Below are 21,283 nucleotides of genomic sequence, written 5' to 3' on the forward strand. Positions count from 1 at the left end.
GCATTGTCCTATCGCCACTCTACATTTTCAGAATATCCTAAAAAGGAATGGAATCAAATATACGACGATTATTTGACAAAATTGCAACAGACAATGTAAAAATTGTGCACCGAAATGAATAAAGGAAAAGGGGATTACATTGATGAATAAAAAATTTAAACCACACAATGTACTTTCATAATTAAATTATTTTCATCTAAATATAAATATCAAAATCGATCGTACCAAACTAAAAAAGTACGACGTTTTCCTTCATTGCTCATTAATCATTTATTTCAATAACATTTATTACATTTGGCAAATCATATGGATATTGTCTTTGTAATTCGGCCTCAATGAATAAATTCCAATCACTTTCCCACTCATTCATTGCTAATTTCTTTTTATTTTCATCTAGACTACTATATTTTATGGAATTGATGGCCAACTGTTTTAAAAACCTTAAATCGCTATTTTTTCCAGCTAAAGCCATAAACGCCATATACCAATCATAGCTAAGTCCTCTTGATCCCCAAAACGATGGATCATCAGCGGAAATAACAACAGGGAAACCGTTTGCTATTAAAATAACTCCAGGATGGTTTCTTAAATCCGTCACTAATTTCAACACTTGATTTGAAATAGGACAAATTTCGAGTGCTATATCTTTTTCTTTGACTAGTTGGGCCGCAATAGGATGCTTTAAAATGGCGTAACTGTGTCCAATTCTTGTAGTATTGAGCAGAATTGCGTCTAGTATGTTAAAATCTGTAGATTCGCCTTCCCAGTTTGTTTCGCCAGCGTGAAAGAAGAAATTCGCTCCCATTTTCTGCAATTCTTCCAGTTGAGGCAAGAAAGATATCAACGGATTTCCTACAACACATGAAAATTTAACAGTATGTGCAAAAATGAATTGAGAATCAAAAAAATATTGAGCGAACATAGTTTTTGTTATACGAGTTGTCTCAGAAGAGGGTTCACATTTAAAAAACAGAAACAAGGAAACTACTTGGGAATTTATTTCTTAAAAATGATATCGTCCAAATGTATCACAGAATTCATTTACTCGAGCTCTGAAATTGCCTATGACGGCTCGACAGGTATTCTCCGTGAAGGCTGCCATTTAGTGATGGATAATTCCTTTTAATTGTGCCAGGGAATTTGTTAGTGTAAACTTTAGATTTGTCATAAAATCCACAGGAAATCGGGACTGCGTGGAGGCCAACTTATGTCACATCTCCTGGAGATCAATTTACCAGAAACAAATTTAACAGAGATCTATTGGACGTGTGTGAAGTCGCTTCGTTCTATTGGAACCGAGTATAACCATTAGTGGTTTGCAGTTCAGGCAAGAAGAAATCGTCCACCATCTGCACATAGTGTCTGAATTCACTGTAACTGTGCAGTCCCTAATATATTTGTGAAATGCAAAATATTGATGATCTATGCAAGTTTAAAGCAACAGCACGCTTCCAACTTTTTCGACCGTTCTAGAAGACCATGGACGTCCGGATTTTGGTTCATCCAGCGTCGATCAGTTCTCTTCATTTAAGTGAAGAACATTGTCAATATTGCACAATGTTTAACGCGCTACAATCGCCGAATTACCGTTTTTGTAAAACTCACGCACGGACATCGCGAAAATATGATTCTATTGACTAAATGACCTCAATTGACATAAATTGACGTGAATCGACATCAAAAGGATGTCAATAGACATCATAAGGCATCGACATCATTACAATGGACGTCAATTGGGTCCAGTAGAAATCAATAAAGTCATCTGATTGAAAACAACCAATCAGCATAACATTATACTGAAACAGATCCTACGGTGTCGGTCTCTTTTCAAGCAACAAACTTTTGAATTTTTTTCGAATAATTATCTATCTTGAGTTATTGAGAATTGGCAATATATATTGAGGTCAAAATTATTAAATGCATGAAATTATTGATATTTTTTTTGCTCTATCATTCATGGAAATTTCCTTTTAAAAATTAAGTTTTTTGTTAACATTCACCAATTGTTAATGCTTAAAGTGCACTGTAGTTTCTCACACTAAATTTCGAATAGGCGGTGTGGAAAGTTTCAAACAGCTTTATACATTTAGACATTATATTCAAGCAACTGGTCTACTAAATTTTGATACACTTAAATCTTATAAGAATTAAATATTACTCCGATTATTACTAATGAAGCAGAAGATATAAATGTAAACTTTGGGATTCAATACTGAAACAAAACAAATAAACATGCTCATCTACCTCGAGAAGACCAAATGCCTAGTGACGTCCAAAGAACCGATAAGATGCTGGAAGTTGGTAATCGATCTAAAAATTATCGAATAAGTAATTCATTTTAAATATATGGGAGTATAAAAAACGAGTCTTAGAAATGAAAACAATGAAACCGGTACGAATTTCGTGATGCTTAAAGATATCGTTTCGAAGAATAATTACCTGAATACCGAAAGTGAAATCGAGATATATAAAACGACTGTAAGACCTATGATAACAATCCCAGCAGAAACAAGTATACAAGTAGACTTGTTAAGAACGCCCAAATGAAGAACCCAAAAGGAAGAAGACCACAGGGAAGACCACAGCGATGGCGTGAATGCTGGCAGTCAATAGGCAATAGCCTACTAATGGTCATTCTTGTTAAAAAAAAAACAGGAAAAAAGAAATACTTATTCTTATTAACATGAATCGATAGAGTTGATAATAATTAATTATATAGGTTGCATGAAAGGACGGAGATTAACATAAGCGTATTTTTAGAAAAAATTGAGTATAAATCGTACTTGAATTCGTTTAAATGAGAATATGAACAAATCTATTCACCCAAATCAAAAATTAACTGAATCATAGTTGATCAAAAGAAAAGTAATAATTTATCTACTGATTCAATTAGATCTAAACAATGCTCTTTCTAATATTTGATCACGATTAAAATTCGTAATGTGCATGGTTAATAAATTTTTTTTTCCTAAATCGGCACAACCTTTTTTGATGTTCGTGTGCTCCACATATCATAAAGTAGGTATATATTTCACAGCTATTTGTTTACAATGCAAAAAGTTTATCTGGCGATATTGAATATGAAAAAAAAGTGCACAACCAGTTTGCTTGAAATTTTTTGTTTCCAATAGAAATACGGCAAGAAAATTGACGAAATGGTGCTCAAAAATCGTCATAACGGCACTGCTAGCCAAAAGATAGATATTTTGAATAATGTTTTGGGTCAATGCTAGACTCGTACCGAAACAATAAAATCTTTTGTGAAAATAATGTCAAGTAGAGGTCGCAAAATTTTGTGTCCCGAATATTTTGCTGAGATATAGAGCTGAATTTTTTTACATTTTTTCTAGATAGTCTTCGTAAGACTCCCCAGAAGCTTTCGGACACCTTTTTCGTAAAAATCCCTCGGCTTGTCAAGTAACCATTCGTTCACGAAGGATTCTACCTTCGCATTGGTTTCGAATCGCAGCCCGCCTAGTGCCTCTCTCAATGGACCAAGAAATAATAGTCGCGTGGCAACAAATCAGGACTGTAAGAAGGGTGTTCCAGTGTTTCCCAACCCAATACGTTCAACGTTTCCATCATAAGCCGAGCTGTATGCAGTCTGATGTTGTCTTTTAGCAATATCGCACTACGGATTAAGCTTTCACAGTTCGTGATAAAATCAACAGCAATTACCCCTCTTATGTGCCAAAATACGGTACAAAACACCTTTTCTACTGACAGTGAAAACCTCGCTTTAGCTGGCGCGCCTTCGTCTTTCTTCCTCCTCTCCATAGACGCTACTCTCCAGAATATAGAGGTGCAACAAATTCTCTCCTTCTTCATACTGCTACAGTAGGCGCAAGAAAACTTCCCAGCGCGTGAATTTCAGAAGTCTTGGCACCCATCTGGCGGATTTTACAGTATCTGTGACCAAAAAACGAATAATGATGCGTAGCACAACAGACACTGATACATCCTTCTCGCTCATGGATATGATGTCGAAACTGACCAACAATCTAGCGCAAATCCGAAAAAATCAAATCAAAGTTGGTCTAAAATGCTCCAGAGGATCAAACGGACTACTAGTTAGCCATTTTGACGCGTCTACATAAAGTAATTGTGGCTGTTTTTTAGTCAAACACGAAATGAGAGTTGCCTAATTCACCAGATTTGGCTCCTTGTTACCTTTTCCTCTTTTCGAAACCTGAAAATCTGCTTTGGATAGTACGCTGTGTGCCTATTGAAATTAGAAGAAGTAATTACTGAAGGTACTGAAAATCATCCCAGCCAATGTTCACAACAAGTTCATAGAAATCTGGATTCATTATTCGCATGGTTGTTTTATTAGAAGACGATAATAAATCTTGTATTAAAATACGTGGTATGTTCTACTGAATCATGAAGAATTAATACTACAATAAAATACCAGATTTAAATTTCAATCAACTTGAAATCCCACAATATTGGACATTTCTATTTATAGAGCAAAAAGTATTCTTTCTATCTTGATTTCAAATCTTTTTCAAATTATTAACAGCATTACCTGCATCTTCTTGACCAACCAAGTCAAAACCTGCAACAAATCCAGGATATTTCTTCCTAAGTTTTCTAAATGTATTTACATATTCGTCCATAGTAGCATTATCAACATGTCTATTAGGTGCATAAATAAATCTAGCTCCGAAAAAATCAGGATGATCCGTTTGGAACTTTTTAAATGTATGCACGTACATACCAAGAACCTCCAGCTTGGAATAAATATTTCCATCAATATCATATACCTCTGGTAAAAATCCTCTGAATTCTAAATACTTAACGTTGTCTTCGTATAGTTCTAAGAGTGCCTCATAGAAATATTCTTCGAAAATTGGTTTATATGTTAATAAACCTAAAATAAGAATAATTTGAATGATGTTATTTAAGATATAATGAAGAGATAATTTATATGGATTAATAACAGGGTGTGTTTATGGTTCGACTCACAGTGACCGTATCTGAATTTTAAGGACCATATTTGGCATTTACTGACATCTAATGCACTTGAAATTAATATCGCAAATGTTTTCGAAGAACTTTAAAGTTATTATCGTTGCCTAATAATTTCATCATAAATTGCAGAAAATGTTCAATATTCAATTATTTAGAAATAAACAATAACTTTAAAACCTGTTTAAGACGGCTTAGAAGGACAAAAAGGGCTAACAATTGGCAGTCAAATATTGGTATGTGAAAAAACCACATTACTTTCTTTCTCACAAAAATTTATACAAATAATATGTTGAGTAAATAATTATATTTAAGTCTACAACTGATTTCACTCTGCGAGTAAAACTATCCGATTTTTAAGTAAATATGACGACTACTATTAATAATCGTATGCTTAGGACTTTCTCTATACATTGTTTATATTAAATAATTATATAAAGTCCTTTACAAAATATTTCATCTTGCGTACGAAGACCGCCCTGAAATCTACCTTAATTTCCTTGACAACTCTCCCTTATTCATAAGATAAAACCCTTTCTCATCACTTCGTCGATAACCCCACTCCATACAAAACAAAACTCACAAAAAACTTACAAAAAAATCGCCAAACCGAGAAAAACCACACGCAAACTTCACAACTCCATACCTCCAGAGAAGCAACTCCTATATCAGGGCCAACTCCAACATACCTTCCTCCTATAACAAACTTCATATATCCTACCAAAAAATTCTCCAACGAATCTCTCTCTCTCTATTTTTCTTCTTGACTTTTTGCCTGCAAATCGACAATTATTCCAAAAAGCTTTAAATTATAAATATTAGAATTTTTCACAATCTAATAAAGTGACTAAATTCCAATTAATGCATGCAATGATTTTTTTTAATAAGAATTAATTCGTCATAATGCAGAACAAAAAATGTGTGGCGTACTCTACGTAGTTTGGGGTTTTCATTAAAAATAACACACGAAAGACAAGGCATAATGGAGTCAAAGCGTTTGCAAAAACTCAAAATAGAATATCTCTAAAAGATAAATACGCTAGATCGAGAAACACAACGAAAATCTTCGTAGATAATAATGATAATAAATGTGAAATAATAACTTTTCTACATGCGGGGCTAGAAAAAATATGGATACCAGATGTCTTTTTTAGAAGGCATTAATATTTCAGATTCTAATCTGGATTATCATTGCAATAAAACCGCGGCAGTTTTCGATGATTGGTTTCAAAATAAATAATTCCGAATATACCACTGAATAGCTGCATTGTGATGAACGATGCATCATCACATAGTCGGAAAAAGAATAAGATACCTTGTTCCAGTAACAAAAAAAGGGAATGAATGAATACGAGACTTTTTGTACGAACGTAACATCTATTTCCACGAAAGTGATAATGATCAACAATTGTTAGAAACTGTAATAGTTATAAGTTATAATTTTTCAAAGGAAAATGTTTGTGACGAAATTGCAAAGGAAGTAGGTTACGAAGTTATTGGGCTCACATTATAGTATTTTATTTTTAATATGATCGAAAAATGTAGCCGCTGAAAACTGGAGAAACTGTATTCAACACGTGAAAAAAATTAAGAACTCATATGTACAGATGTATGTACAGGGTCCTTCACGACGAGCTGAATCGATATGTATAGGGGAAAGTAATGCGACTAGTCTTCTGAAAATTTGTTTGCATGGCTTTTTCCAAATGCTCGTTTCAGTTAAAATAATTTAATTTTTTTGAAACTTTCGATTATACCGGAAGTGGACCCATACTTCGTTATTTTAAACGGAATGCTATGGTTTTTATTAAATTTTTGGAATCTACACGGAATTTCGATATAACTTTATATGAGGGATTTAAACAAATAACACTTACAGCTTTCAAAATCTGTAAAAACCTTGACAAAAATTTAAATAGGGTGCTCAAAAAATGGTGCCGAATTTCGCTATCTAAAAACTTCGAAAACTTAATTTTTTCAAATGGCAACCTCCATTTTTCTCTTTACCGTTGGATTCTACGCTTTAAATTAAGGGGACTTCGTCAGTAAATTTATACCTATATCTCAAATTAATGGTTTTTGTGGAAACCTGAAACAACTGAAATTTTCATGATTTTTAAATATAAATTGTCCAAATCCCAAAAATATTATACCTGACTCACTTAAAATTAGAAATATATTTTTTTAGTGGAGAGCTGCATGTGTCCAAAAGTTTCGATAATGTGAAATAATTAAAAAGTGGTGGGCTTAAGGTATAGTATGCCTTATATAAACTTATTTTGATATTTTGTGTAAATTTTAAAAATCTAATAAAAACCAAAGCACTCCGGTTAAAATAAAAAAGTTTGGGTATAACCGGAAGTTTCAGAAAACTGAAATTATTTTAGATGAAACGAGAATTTCGGAAAACCCATGCAAGCAAATTTTCAGAAAAGTAGTCCCAGTAGTTTCCCATATAAATATCAATTTAACTCGTCGTGCAGGACCCTGTACACAGATATAAATGATTCAGAACCCCTAAAAAACTCATAAAACTCTCTAAATTCTAACGAAAATGCCAGTTGTCAAAATAGAATAGCCCGGCCCTGTATAATGTCCTCCCAATAAACAGTCATCAATTTACGACTATTGGTTCTTATCAAATTTTAAATAGATACGTTAAGTTAAGGTACTTTCTTAGATTTTGAGAAATACTATACTTAACAAATAAATTTATTTTATCCTTATGTCATATTATTGAATTTGATTAACGGCTTTAATACAAGTTCATTTTTCTCGAGAAAATTGCTTATAACGACCTGATAAGATACTGGGATTAGTATTTCAGATTCCTAACCACCTACTTAAAGATTATTACATGTAAGTACCAGATGTTTATTCTTGTCATGAGAAAATACCTTGGAACCAACTATACTGTACCTCCAATTGTTCTAAAGATGGTTTGAAATGCTTTCCAAACAGTATTTGAATTAGAATATGTCTTATCAGGATCATCGCATATCATTGATATTTTCGATTTCAAGTAACTATCAAAGTTCTTATCAGATCTTCTTAAATCGCTAACCAAAGTCCAATTGCAAGAGTCGCTGATATTGTTTTCTCGAAAGAAATGTAGATTAATTTGATCCTTTTCAATGCATATATAGAGGTTGTCTCTATAAGTCAAACTAAAAATAATGATAATTATTAATTATTTATTATTAATATTATTAATAAACTTAGCCGTGAAGCAAAAAGTGATATAGTCATAGAAGTCAGTAAAGCTCGGTATGGCAATGTCCTCGGGTAAGACAAAATAAGTACCGCGCTCTTTTGACACCTCTTGTTTAAATATTAAATGTTGTCTATTTATACAAAGAAACTCGTGAGCAAAAAAGTCTATTTAAATAGCACGCTCGCGGTCAAAAGTCACGAGCAAAAAATCTGCAGCTTCCATTCTTTTTGTGATTTCAGCATCTGAAAGCCATTAGTCTCATCTTCATATTGAGTAATATATGAAAAAGGTTTATATTTTATAAGCTTAAATTTGTCAAAATAATAATTTATTTGAAATTAAACTATTAATATTTAGTGTTGCCTCCCCTAGTCTTGATAACAGCTTCCTATCGCTTTTTCATGAATCGAATAAGTTGTTTATTCATTTTTATCCCATGCTTCAGCAAACGCCGTTTTCCTCTTCAGATCCAAGTCCGGGATAAGCGCTGGCTAATCTCGGCATCCTGTAAATACTGACGCGCAGAAGTTTCAGTGTGTAAAAGGGCATTGTCCTGCATTAGAAAGAAGTTTTTGCCGATGAAACGTTCTTCTATGTATCGGTCCGCCGTTAATCCTCTCGCTCCACCGCCAGTTTCCCTGAAAACCAACTCGGTTTTGTTTCCATTGAAACCAAACAGAAACTGCGCAAATTTTTATCAGGTCTTCTATAAAATCCCCTTATTCATGACTACCATGCAGGCACACTCTGCTTTCGTCTAAGAAGAGAGCTGAGCCCCATTGTTCGTCAGTCCTATCAACATATTCTTTCGCATACTAAGACGGTCAGCTCGGTGCGCTGGGGCTAAATTGAGGCCAGTAGTTAGCCTTTTTGATTAATGGTTAGATGACTAGTACTTTTCTGATTGTCCAGCCACTCACAGCAATTTATCGCGTTTATTTGAGCTCTTGTTAGACTTTTGTAGACCAATTTGGGCCCAATGCAGCGATGTGCTGATAATGAATCATGAAATGAAACAACAAATTTGTCTGCTTTTTCTAAGGCTTTCGATTGTGTTGAACATAATATTTTAATCAACAAATTGCAGTACTACGTTTTCAGGGGAACACCTCTCGCATGGTTTAAGTCATACCTTACCGACATAAGATAGCTTGTAAGGGTTGATACAACGATGTCATCTTGCAAGCCAATAGAATGTGGAGTGCCCCAAGGCTCAGTACTAGGCCCTATATTGTTTCTTTTGTTTATAAACGCCATCGCCTATCTAGAGATCAGTGGTAAAATATGTTTATTTGCAGACGGCACTAGTTTCTCTTGGAGCAGCCTTGATCTCACGGCACTTCATAGGACTATATCTAGTGACCTCATCACCCTTAAATCATGGTGCATGATGTGATTCTCACCTTCTCTTTCTCAATGTCTCTAAAAACCAAGTTTTATCCTATAAAAATACATTACAGCTTTTTTTTATTAAATAACACCGCCATTGCCGTCGTTGAATCTGTATAATTTTTAGGGCTTGTTGTGGACAATTCCTTGAAATTGGAGTTACATATTGTCGCATTATCTAAAAAATTAAGTTCCTCCTGTTTTGCGCTGAGTTCAGTTTCCAAAGAACTTATCGATCTCCTTAACGACTCAGTTTGAACGAATCTTCAAACTACAAAAGAGAGCTGTTAGTATTTACTCGGACTAAATAGCAGGGCTAATTCGTAAGCACGCTTCTCCAATTTCAGAATTAGTTAAGGGCTCAATATTCCACAATGTATAAAAATGCACAATCACTTGCCAATCACTTAATTACTAATTAATACCTAAAAATTAGTTACTCATTATGGTTTTATTCTGTACATTGAAATTTTATTTCATTTGTTCATCTTTATTTATTTATTTTTATGTTAGTTTCTTAGTTTTTACAAGCTTTTGTCTACAAATTGTAACAATTTTTGGACAATAAAGCATTTCTCTCTCTCTTTCTCTCATTACAAAATTTTATATCATTCTGAAGCTAATAACATTAGTTTTAAGATTTGACCAGTGACTTGCGATTGCAGGGGTGTCGCTGGCTCGATTTTTTTGCTTACTCGCGCATTTGTAAACTATAAATATTTATAAAATATCACGAAACCGTAGAAGCCAATATTGTGGACCAAAATTTTGAGATAATTTATGCCCAAATAAAGGAATTTGTTTGTAGACTCAACGCTAATATAAATATTTCTAATTTGCGCTACATCGCCTGATCTAATTGCATCACTAATTAAGCACCATTTTTAAATTGCTAATAGATTGCAATTTAGAACTTTTAACAGATTCTATATCCATACCATATATATAAAATGTACGGCATATAAAATTCTCGATTTCAATTTTGATTTTTTAAGATTGTTCACATAAGTTTTGAAAAATCCAGTATACCTCGAGTATTTTCCAAAAACACCAATTTTTCTGTAAAGCGTCTTTTATTAATTTCACCTGTTAGTTTGTATGAGTGTAACTGATATTTTTCCATACTTTGAACAATCAGATTTAATGAAAAATTAAGACAATACAGTAATTCGATCAAAATATCTGATTATCCTGATTATATTCTCCAGAATTCATAAGTTTATATCTGTATCGTTTATATAAGAGTAAGAGAGATTGAGCTAGTGGTCAAACTACGTAAGCGCGCAGTACCATACATAAAAAATCGAGATGTAACTATTAACACACCTGTACATATTACAGACGGGCTTCAAATCGCAAACTGACCTAAATAGAAAGAAAGAAAATACAGTTTAAACGAATTTTCTAGTTAATTCTAGAAAGTAGAAAATAAATTATAGTTAAATAAAACTAAAAAGCACGCTTTTAACAATAATCAAACTAAAAGGAAAAAGGCTTTCTATCATATTTTTAAAACTCTGTGTTTCGGAGCGAAAGTTAGGTAAATAGGAAAAAGAAAAATAAAAGAAAGAGAAGACCTACTCAGTGAGGAATTTTCGGTAAAAAAAAAATAATTCGGACGAACCGAAATTTTATAAAAAAAATTATATTTCAGTAACGTGCATAAGAGTTCCAGCGAGAAACATAGTCTAACTTTGAGACTACACTAACGAGAAATGTCATTATTTATCGCGATAATGGACGTTAACCGTAGGTGTAGTCACGACTTGACGCGATAATTCAACAACGGCATTAACATTGCCTTTTGACGTTAGGCGATAGCTCAAGCGGGCGGTGGTACATCAAAGAGATTCACGCGAGAATCAGTGTCATGAAGCGGCCACACTACGTATTGTCTGTGTGCGTCTTGAGCGCGACGGGATCGCACATCTTCAAAATACGTACTATGGCTATGGAGTAGAGTAACGAGAAAGTAATTGCGTTTGCCGAGATTCTGCAAACAGAACCATGTTTGTGGGAACCGAAACTCAAAAGTTTCAAAAATCGTGGAACGCAAAGTAGGGCTTGGCGACGAATAATGGAATTATTACTTTTTAAAACAACTATCGAAGAAATGAAAAAGAAGAAGGAAACATTAATGGGTTAGTATAGAACTCATTTAAACTTTTTTCTTTATTTGGTAAGGATGAATGAATAAATACAAATAATAAAAAATTACACTCATGAAATACAGAGCTATGTCAACGTACATCTTGCTTCAATTCAAGTAAAATTAACGCCGTTTTTATCACCAATAATGGGCATTCGCGTTGACCATTTAAGTGTAGCCACCCGCTAGCGCGTTAGAAATTATCGCGCCTATGGGCATTGACGTTAACCGCTAGTGTCATTAAGATATGCTCAAATATAATATTTTCGTAAATAGAAAATCATAATGGGTTACAATTATCACGGTTTTGACGTCAAGGTAGACGTTTTTAAAATTTCGAAAAAGAAATTTCAAAAATATTTTAACAAATCTTAAAGTATAATATTCTATTGTTAATAATATTAGGAGCTAATATTTTTCATGGCCGATATTTTCTCTGGTTATAATAGTCCGCCAAAGAGCAAAACTTTATCTATAGCGCGAGAATATGTATATATAGAGCTCACATACTTGTACGTTTCGTAGGTGATTAACACACATCCATTTCTGGAATTTACTGCACCTTTTTCTTTTAAACTTGCTTCTAGCACTACTACATACATAACACCTCACATGTGTTGCTCCTGGTTGGAGAGCGGGTGTCTTTTGAGAATATCAAGATTCAATAGTAATCTTCCTCGGATTTTTATTTCTCTTGGTATAGATTCTAAACTGATGCGATGTTCAATTTGAGGTTTTATTCGTTCGAACGCCAATTGTTTCAAAAACTCTATTCAGTCAAGTCAAGATGATTTTGGTTAGTTTAGTAGATGGTAAGGGCATTCACCCCTACAACATTCAGTAAGTGGAAAAATAATATCAGAGGCTATCTTCAATATATCGGCAGCGAACTTTGTCTCATTGTAATCGGTGATAATAACTATAGTTTATTTCAGAAATGTATAGAGTAATAAAACCTCAGGTAGGTATGCAAAGGGACCACAGAGTGACCCAACGAATATTTAAGCCACTTTCATACTTTGGAATTGATTTAATTTTTTTTATCAAGTACAAGTAGTACCCGGGTTGGGGTCAAAATATGGGTTTAGCCTATTGTTATCCATTCACAAACACTAAAAATTTTGTGCCAAAGGCATGCCGGTAGGATACTCGTAAAAAGGAAAGAATTTTATTTCAACATAATAAAAATTAGGCATTATGTACATAGTATTCGGTACACTTATTTTTTATTGAACATTATACAAAAAATACATTATACAGAAATTAAATTATAAAAAATCATAATATTCCTCGTGATCTGAGGAACTGTTATCTTGACGTTATAATTAACGAGTCGACGGTCAGATCGATCAAGTAATCAAGATCATACATTTTCTCTTCTTCTTTAATGACATGCTGCACCAATTCTCTGGTGTCACCTCCTTAATGGCTTGATCAAACAGTAGCTCAACGTCTTACATTTTTAATGTTGCTAATGTTGCTACAAATCCTTTCATTTGCGTCCATATTAGTTCTATAGTATTTAGTTCGCAACGATACGGCGGTGTGCACACTATGTTTATTTTTCTGCTATATCTTCCACGGCGTATTTCATAAAACTATGTTTGTGTAAATTTGCTAATAGTTCTTTTTTATCAAATTATCTTCAAATTCCATACTTTGGGTGGTTAACCAGTCAATAATTTCTTGTTTTCTCCAAGATAAAGTTGGAGTCTTCTTGTAGCATAGAAATCGTTATATGCAGATACAAGGACGAATATTTTCATCTCGTACTTTGAGGGTTTGGTAGACGGTTCCCTCTAAATGAAAAAAGCTGCTCATCTATAGTAAGGTAGTTTGAGGGTTTGTATGTATTCTTACAGTTGTCTACAAACCTGTTAAATATTTCTCGAGAAGCAGCTAGCTTATTAAAAGTCTTTCTTTTGTCTCTAGTGTTAATATTGTCAAACCTAAGGGAACGTATCAAGAATCTAAACCTTTTTTCACTCATCGTCAGGTATATACTTTCCTCTCCAGTACTCAAAAAATTATTTCATATTTCTGATACATTTCTTCTCCCGGATTTTTAGCCCCAGCAAGGTACAAAATTCTAATTAGTGTCCTTATTTTCCGACAATCTGCTTTTTAGCGCCCCTCTCCCTTTCACAATGAAGCCTTATTTTTCCAATATATCAATTCGCAACAATTTTCAAAATGATTTTATCAACAATCATGCACTCAAATGCTAATATAGGTGTAAAAGCTTGTTTCGCTTCACCTGGCCGGTATAACAAAGGAATTAAGTTATGTCCAGGCATGCTTAAAGTCCGACCTGCTTGGGGTTCTAAGTACCATCTTGTTACTTTATCTCTACCCAAACAGAATAAAAGATATACAAAAGGACTTTGAGAAGGTCCCTAAGATAGCTACACTTGAGGATCTGGTTCAAATTCCATATTATCAGGTATATTTGGTGAAATTTTTTTCGATGACACAGAACACAAAATCAACGCGGCAACCCCTTTCAGTTTCTTCTAACCAGCGGCGTAACTCCTCACAATCGTGTCAGATTTTATTTGTAATATGAATATCATAAAACCATAACAGTTGTACTAACCATATGTCTCCATAACATATTCAAAAGTCGTATGGTGTACGGATATACACCAACACTGAATGCTTCCAGAAAACATTAAGCAAAAATTCAGTAAACGTTTCACTGTGTCTGTACTGTGAGGTAGGTGAAGTAGTGCAGGAAGATAGATGACCGCCGAAAGTCATCGGTAGTGCCAACCGCCATCAGTAAGCAAAATGAAATTCCTGGTGTACACCTATATCACGCGTGACCACTAGAGTGTTAAGGAAAAATCGATTTCATTCGGTAGCAATAGATTGAGCTCCTGCCATCAGGCAATATCGGTTTTTAAGCCATCCTAAAATAATTATACCAGAAGTAACTTCAGACATACGTTCAATATTCTATTGTCCTGCATGATGATATTAGAATCAGATTTGAAGACATTTTGTCGAAGGAAATACCTCCAAGATTCGTTGAAAGGGAAGTGGAGAATGTGTTGTTATAAGAGGAGCTACTTGAGCTTATCACTAATGAGGAGTTGCGGTTCACCGAATCCAGCAAAATTTTGAGTTTGGGATCCAATGCTTTACCTTAATAAGCAATGATGTGTAATACTCTTTTGCCTCTTTGAGGATAGTCGAGAAATACAATCCGTGACTATCCCAAAACCAGTCGTCATTACCTTTCTGGTCAATGAAATTGTCTTTGCCTTTTTCGTGAGAGGTTTGTTTATATTAATCCACTACTTTGACTGATTTTAGTTTCAGAGAACCTCTCAATCTGTGCACAACTATAATTTTCAAGTTATATTGATAACAAGGCATCTTCAGATTGAAAATTTTCAGACAACTCTCGTAGATCAGAGTCTCTGGCAGAGATCTCAATGAAATGAGCATGAGCCGTATTAGACACATTACGACACTTCTGTTTACAAAACAGCATCAACGAAAAATATATCAGGCACTATATAGATAGAGAAAATGTTATTGATCAGTCTTGGAAATGTTCAGCAAAGCAAACTAAAATTTCACACTTTCCGATAGACATAATACAATAATTGATGCATTATTATTCAATAATTGGTTTCTAGTTTTTTTTCTCGAAATTTCGTATCATGTAATATTTGAAATTCTCGTTAATTTCTATTATGTTTGGGACCCCTTGAGTTGAGTTTTGAATTAACGAGAGTCGATTGTATTTAAAAAATTTATAAATTATAAAAACAATTCAACGCCCAGTAAATCCTTAAAGCATAAATTAGGATAATTTCGAAACTTACTTGTACAAATATTCTTGTGACACTAAAGCTTCATCGTGTGAATGTAAAGACGATCCTTTTGGAACTCGTTGAATGATGTCAAACACCTTTGATTTCTCAATTTTGTCCTTAACTTTAAAAAAATGTTGTCCGGCCAGAAAATCATTGGGATTTAAAAAACCTAAATCATATTCCTCAAATTTGTAAGTCATTAAAATATCACTGACTCGCTTTTCCTTTTCAGTTAAATTTAGTTTTGAACCTAATGAAAACTGTTTATCATAATTAATCAATTTTTCCCTTTCCGCCCAATAATCTGATGACGAAAGGGGAACGTAGGCACTTAACAAAACTAAAATACACACATTTTTCATTATAGCCGGATATTGACTGTCTAGGATTGAAATTTATATGAAGTAAATTGATTGAACGATTATCTATTAATAGTGAAATCAAATAAGACGATTCAGGCCCGGACTGCTTACATTATGAAATTTAAAAAAATAGATATTGAGAGACGACGCTAAAAAAATTTTTCTCTCATCAAGTAAGTTGGTTATTTGCGATCGATTTGATAATAAAATCACAACTTCTCAATTAAAGACGTATTTAACAAATACTTATAAACATTATTCACGTTTCTCTAGTAGGGTTTTGTAATTTGAATGCATACGCATCAACCATTTCTGTAGGTTTAGAAAAAGGGTTTACCTCGCAATCTATTTTTATCCGGGATTAAGAATAAATCATTGGGTGCCAAAGAACGACTGTATGGCAGATTATCCAGCAATTCGATGTTATCAATGTTTGAAAAAACTATTGTGTGATCTGATGCGTGAGAACTCGCATTGTCGTGGTGGAAAATAATTCGTCTTCTTCGAGTGGTTTCACTGAGTTTTTCGGAAACTTCTGGCAAAAAATGTTGCTGTACCGTTCTACGGTGCTCTAATAGAATAAATATTTTTGTCAGCCAAATTTTCATGGAATGTATGTGAGTTTTCTGGTACAACCGCCGATTGTGGACGGCCGTCATGAAAATCATCCTGGAGCTAGAGAACAACACGATTGAATTCAGATAACCAGTGAAACACTGACTCGAATGGGGCTTCATCCGTAAAAGCCAATGCTTTGGTTGGCATACTGCTGTTGGTTTAATCCATGATAATGTTCGTGATTTAATTCCATTATTCAACCAAGATGAATATTTCAAGTATCTGTAAACAACTCAAATAGCACTCGAATAACGTCACGTTCTGAGTACGTTCACCATCAAAAATGTCAATCTTTATGATGGCCATGTCAGGATTGACTGTACTATTCATTATATGTATATCATTGCATTCTGTACCTTTCTTTTTCTAAATTCGAACGTGTTTTTATATCTATTTACATCTGTGCTATTTAAGTTTGGATGTTCATTGTTGCTCATCACAGTAATGACATGTGACAATGTTAGGGATTATCTTCTTTCAGCTAGTGACGACTATCTTAGTTCTACTTGTAAGCTTTCGATATGAGATGTTCTGTAAGCTCCAGTAATTATGCGCAATACTTGAATGAATATGGCATCTAAACATTTTAGTATCTGCTCTTTAGCAGAAGCTTAATCGATCTGGGATCTTATGAGATATCCGTAGATTGAGCGTAAAGTCTCGTGTCTAGATCCTCACTTCCTGTTTAAAAAAGCTTTTAATGGTTTAGTCTATCCTGACATCTGACGGCAAGATACTTAATGTGTTTGTTCCAATTTAAATGCGAACTGAAGATAGTTGCCAGATATGTTATTTTTAATACATAAGCGAGAGGAATACCATTTAGTTCGAGTTGTGGTTTTTGGTCTTGTCGCATTAAGTATTTGATTTGCGATGCAAAGAAGCCAATCCGGATTCTGTAGACCATTTATTTATATGTGATTGTAGAATTGTGAAATTATCTTATTGAAAACAAGTGAAATGAAGTTACTTAGTTGCTAGACCGCATTGGATTGTTGGATGAGTAAGATGATTGTAGCACACATTTGAAGTAATTATAGATGAAAATGATGAATGATAATTGGAGGACAAAAAATGGTCAAAAACTACTCTACAAATCATAAACAGCTCAAAAATATTTAAGGAACTACGAAATAAGAAAAACATCTTAAACAAAGATTGTACATATTAAATTTTCCCATAAAATTGTATTGAAGCATTTTAGATGTATTTTCCATAATTGAATTCTATATATTTCATACACTTGGAAAATATTATTTCACGGTTTCAATGATGATGATAACAAGTATTCTCAAAAATATAATTTTGTATAAATTCGTTCAGACCTACTAAATAGTTTTTTCTAAAAATATATTTTCAACAATGAAGCCTTCTTTTCTCATTGAGAAAATTGCACAAATGGTATATTCCTTTCACCATATCTTCACATTATCATGTCAGTTAACTTAACCCATTAAATACGGAGAGTGTGCCAGCGCGCTCTTCGATTACTTACCTACTGACGGTGCGCGTGCCGGCACGCTCTCCTCTCCCTTCACCAATGATGGAGAGCGTGCCGGCACGCTCGTTTCCCTACACTTTACAACTCGACACCAAACTATCCGTTACAACCAAAGGACTCAGCTTTGAACTCCCGTGATTCTCGAAGAAACCGTATACCGTTTTAAAATCGTGCCTTTTTTTAAATTGAATTTCAGGTAAGTGAAAAACATTTTTCTTAGATTTTACTTTTGTTACAGCTATTAATTTTCAAATTTCACGTGTATATAAGTAAAATCATGTTGAAAAACCAATATGACAATTAAATAACTAAATCGTTAACATAAGTTGACATATTTTCTAATTAAAAATATTTAATTCCAACATTTCGTTTAGTCTATTTTATAAAACTCTTGATAATTAACTTTGCAAGTTGTATATAAAGATTTTTGTAAATTGGACTAAACATTTATTTTTGAGACCATAATTCACTTCATATACACAACACCCAACAATAAAAAACGCCAAGTATAATTATTATAATTAGAGGCTTATAGACCTAACCAATTTAGTAATGTTGCGAAAGACACATGGTCTTTTGTGAATCATTTAAGAAATAAGGCCTCTTGGTCTGGCACAATATCTACTTCACCTTAATAATTAGTTTGTGAATGTAGCCAAAAAATCTAACGAATTCCTTCTCACGACCTGCTTTTATATTTCCATAAAGTGAATTTACACAGGCTTTTAATCATATCTTTTTGAATATAAAATACCCACTTTCTCCTGAAAAATATTTACTACAGCCCAAGCAACCATCACGCCCCTGCAACAACTTTCTGTGATTTTTCTATGGCTCTCGATTGTGTAAATCATCAACTAATACCTTTCCAACAGACGTTATCTTGTAAAGATTGATACAAGATGTCTCCTTGCAAACCAATAGAATGTGGAGTACCTCAAGGCTCAGTACTAGGCCCTATTTTGTTTGTTCTGTTCATCAATGACATGACCTATCTAGACATCAGCGGTAAAATATTACCTTCTGCGGACGATAGTAGTTGAATTCTTTGAAAAAGGAGTTACATATATACAACATAAGTTTTGCATATTTTGCGCGAAGATCACTTACCCACCTCTATAACAGTTCATTATAGCCTTATTGAGTTGCATCCTTTGCCTTCTGGAGTACATTTTGTGTGACCCAATTTGAGCGAATCTTCAAACCACGGAAGAGAGCTGTTAGATATTTACTTAGATAAAACGTTAGAGCTCACTGTCGGGATTTTTTTTGAAAATTCAAAGTATTGACTCTTTCTTCCTTATTTATATTTGAATCCGTTTGCCTAATCGTAAGCATGCTTCTCCTATTTTAGAAAGGTCATTACACAGCTATCCACTTAGGAGCACAATCTTAATCTACTCACTCACATGTCAGAATTAGTTAAGGGCTCTATACTGTACAATGCACAATCATTTGCCAATTGAAATCAAATCTGTAACATTGTTCCCTGCATTTCGCAGGGATGTGAAGACATATTTGCTGTGAAGCACCTTTTACTCTATAAATGACTTTTATTCTAATAATAATATTTGGAGCATCCTACATACTAAAAAAACTTAAGTGAAGCTGTGTCAGAGAGAGCGCGGAGGTCTAATAGCGGTTTTTTTTATCAGGATAACATCTAAAGCAGGTGAATCTCTATTCGTTACTAGGTACTTTCTATTCTCACTAATTTGGCATCTTAAAACCTGATATCAAGCGTTACTAAGTGGTAAATTGTTCAGTTCAAAAGCTTAACTCTTCTCATAAGAGCTATCAAAAGTAAAAAATCCATAACTTCGGATCGTACACCTCCAGTCTTCAGAATTACTAACTGTCTTTTAATATCAAGCCATCATCGTTATATAGTATTCGCTTATTGAATCTTTTTCTAAGAACACTGAGATCATTATATCTCAACCTTCAAAGAAAATTTGCTAAATATTCTCCTCAATCTTGTACCTCATTTGAAACAGGATCGTTCTCTCGTATTTGCTTTTCTACCGTATGAGTCCACTCATAAATAATTACAATTGTTTTTTGTGACGTACTTCCTTTGGATCCCTCTCTGATGCATTATGAGTTCACTGAATTTTCTAAGTTCAATTTTTACTCCATGAAATGTTTGATTCTCATGGATGTTCCTTTTTTCTTAACATTCTTGTTAGCCATTCTTCAGTTACAATAAGTATTAATGGTTCGAGCTTTCATTACCATTAATATTTTTCTCATTAATTATCCTATACTTCTAAAGTATCTCTATTACCAGAATGACTGTTTTTTTTCTCTCAAATTATTTACTCTTTCAAATAGTTGATCATTGTCACCTTTAAGTGGAATGTTGGAGTTTCTACACGATTTAAATGTGAAATTTCTTTTAATTCCATCTATTTTCCCTCGTGACGAAAATCCTTTGTTCTACTGCTGACTCACTCACAATTAGAAAGTAGGAAGGTATAATTTTAATTTTCCAATATAAACTCCAACAACGTTGAACCTGGTTACCCGTAAAGACGATTGCATAATCCGAAGAAAATCGTTTACATGGCAAGTTTCTTTAACTCATTCCAAATCTGCTATATTGCCTTCCAAAATTACATTTACAATAATTAGCATGTCCTTTGCTGCTAAAGACTGTATGTTCCATTTTTTCGTAGAACATCGATGTTTCCACTCCTTTATAACAATCTTGCAATCAAATTTTACGTTGTCTACATTGATAACTTTCGAGGTACCCATTTTGTTGACAATTCTTTTATATTCAGTTCTGCAGAAGTATATTTTAAACCACGTGGTGTTAGGTTAGGTTGATGCTGCAGTTTCTCCTAATCCTCCCCAGTAATCACTTGCTTGTTGAGGTCTCTTAAATTACTCATTATCTTACATTTCTGACAACTATGCAAAATTGTTATTTATATTAACATTATACAATTCATAAAAAACACTTATACTTTAATCTATTTATATTCAATTCAGATACTAAAGATTAATAAAACGTTCTCATGCAAAACATACATAAAAGATTCTATAGAATTCCACTTGTTTATTAGTTGATGTTAATAAAAAGCAAGTGGCCAAGTCGCTTCTTGTGGTAGTATTTTTTTGACATAAAAAATATTTTAATGTTTCTTGCCCTCACAGTCCAAAAATATGTTATGATCGCTAACTACCTTTTTCTGCTAAGTAGGAGTAACTGATTCCTAGAAAAGGTTATCTGCTTGACTTACCACT

The 21,283-nt window shown here is 33.6% G+C and overlaps 1 protein-coding gene across 1 annotated transcript; it reads right to left on the reverse strand.

The window, feature by feature from the left end:
* Window positions 1-245: 245 nt before the first annotated feature.
* On the reverse strand, window positions 246-15,956 carry LOC130892806 (adenosine deaminase 2-like). The gene is made up of 4 exons (XM_057798438.1): window positions 15,560-15,956; window positions 7,891-8,138; window positions 4,529-4,873; window positions 246-852 (listed from the first exon to the last, which is right to left on the reverse strand). The coding sequence occupies exons 1-4, from the start codon at window positions 15,910-15,912 to the stop codon at window positions 263-265; spliced, it is 1,536 nt and encodes a 511-aa protein (XP_057654421.1). The 5' UTR covers window positions 15,913-15,956; the 3' UTR covers window positions 246-262.
* Between the last annotated feature and the right edge of the window lie 5,327 nt (window positions 15,957-21,283).

Source organism: Diorhabda carinulata, chromosome 4 (assembly GCF_026250575.1).
Source record: "Diorhabda carinulata isolate Delta chromosome 4, icDioCari1.1, whole genome shotgun sequence".
Lineage (NCBI taxonomy): Eukaryota > Metazoa > Arthropoda > Insecta > Coleoptera > Chrysomelidae > Diorhabda > Diorhabda carinulata.

Bases quoted from the DNA above. Each gene is read 5' to 3' on its own strand.
- LOC130892806 (XM_057798438.1), bottom strand. From the start codon at position 15,912: ATGAAAAATGTGTGTATTTTAGTTTTGTTAAGTGCCTACGTTCCCCTT. The intron at 8,139-15,559 runs GTAAGTTTCGAA...CATTATTTTTAG, and splicing joins TCACAAGAATATTTGTACAA to TTTGACTTATAGAGACAACC. The intron at 853-4,528 runs GTAATGCTGTTA...CATGTGTTGTAG, and splicing joins GGTTGGTCAAGAAGATGCAG to GAAATCCGTTGATATCTTTC.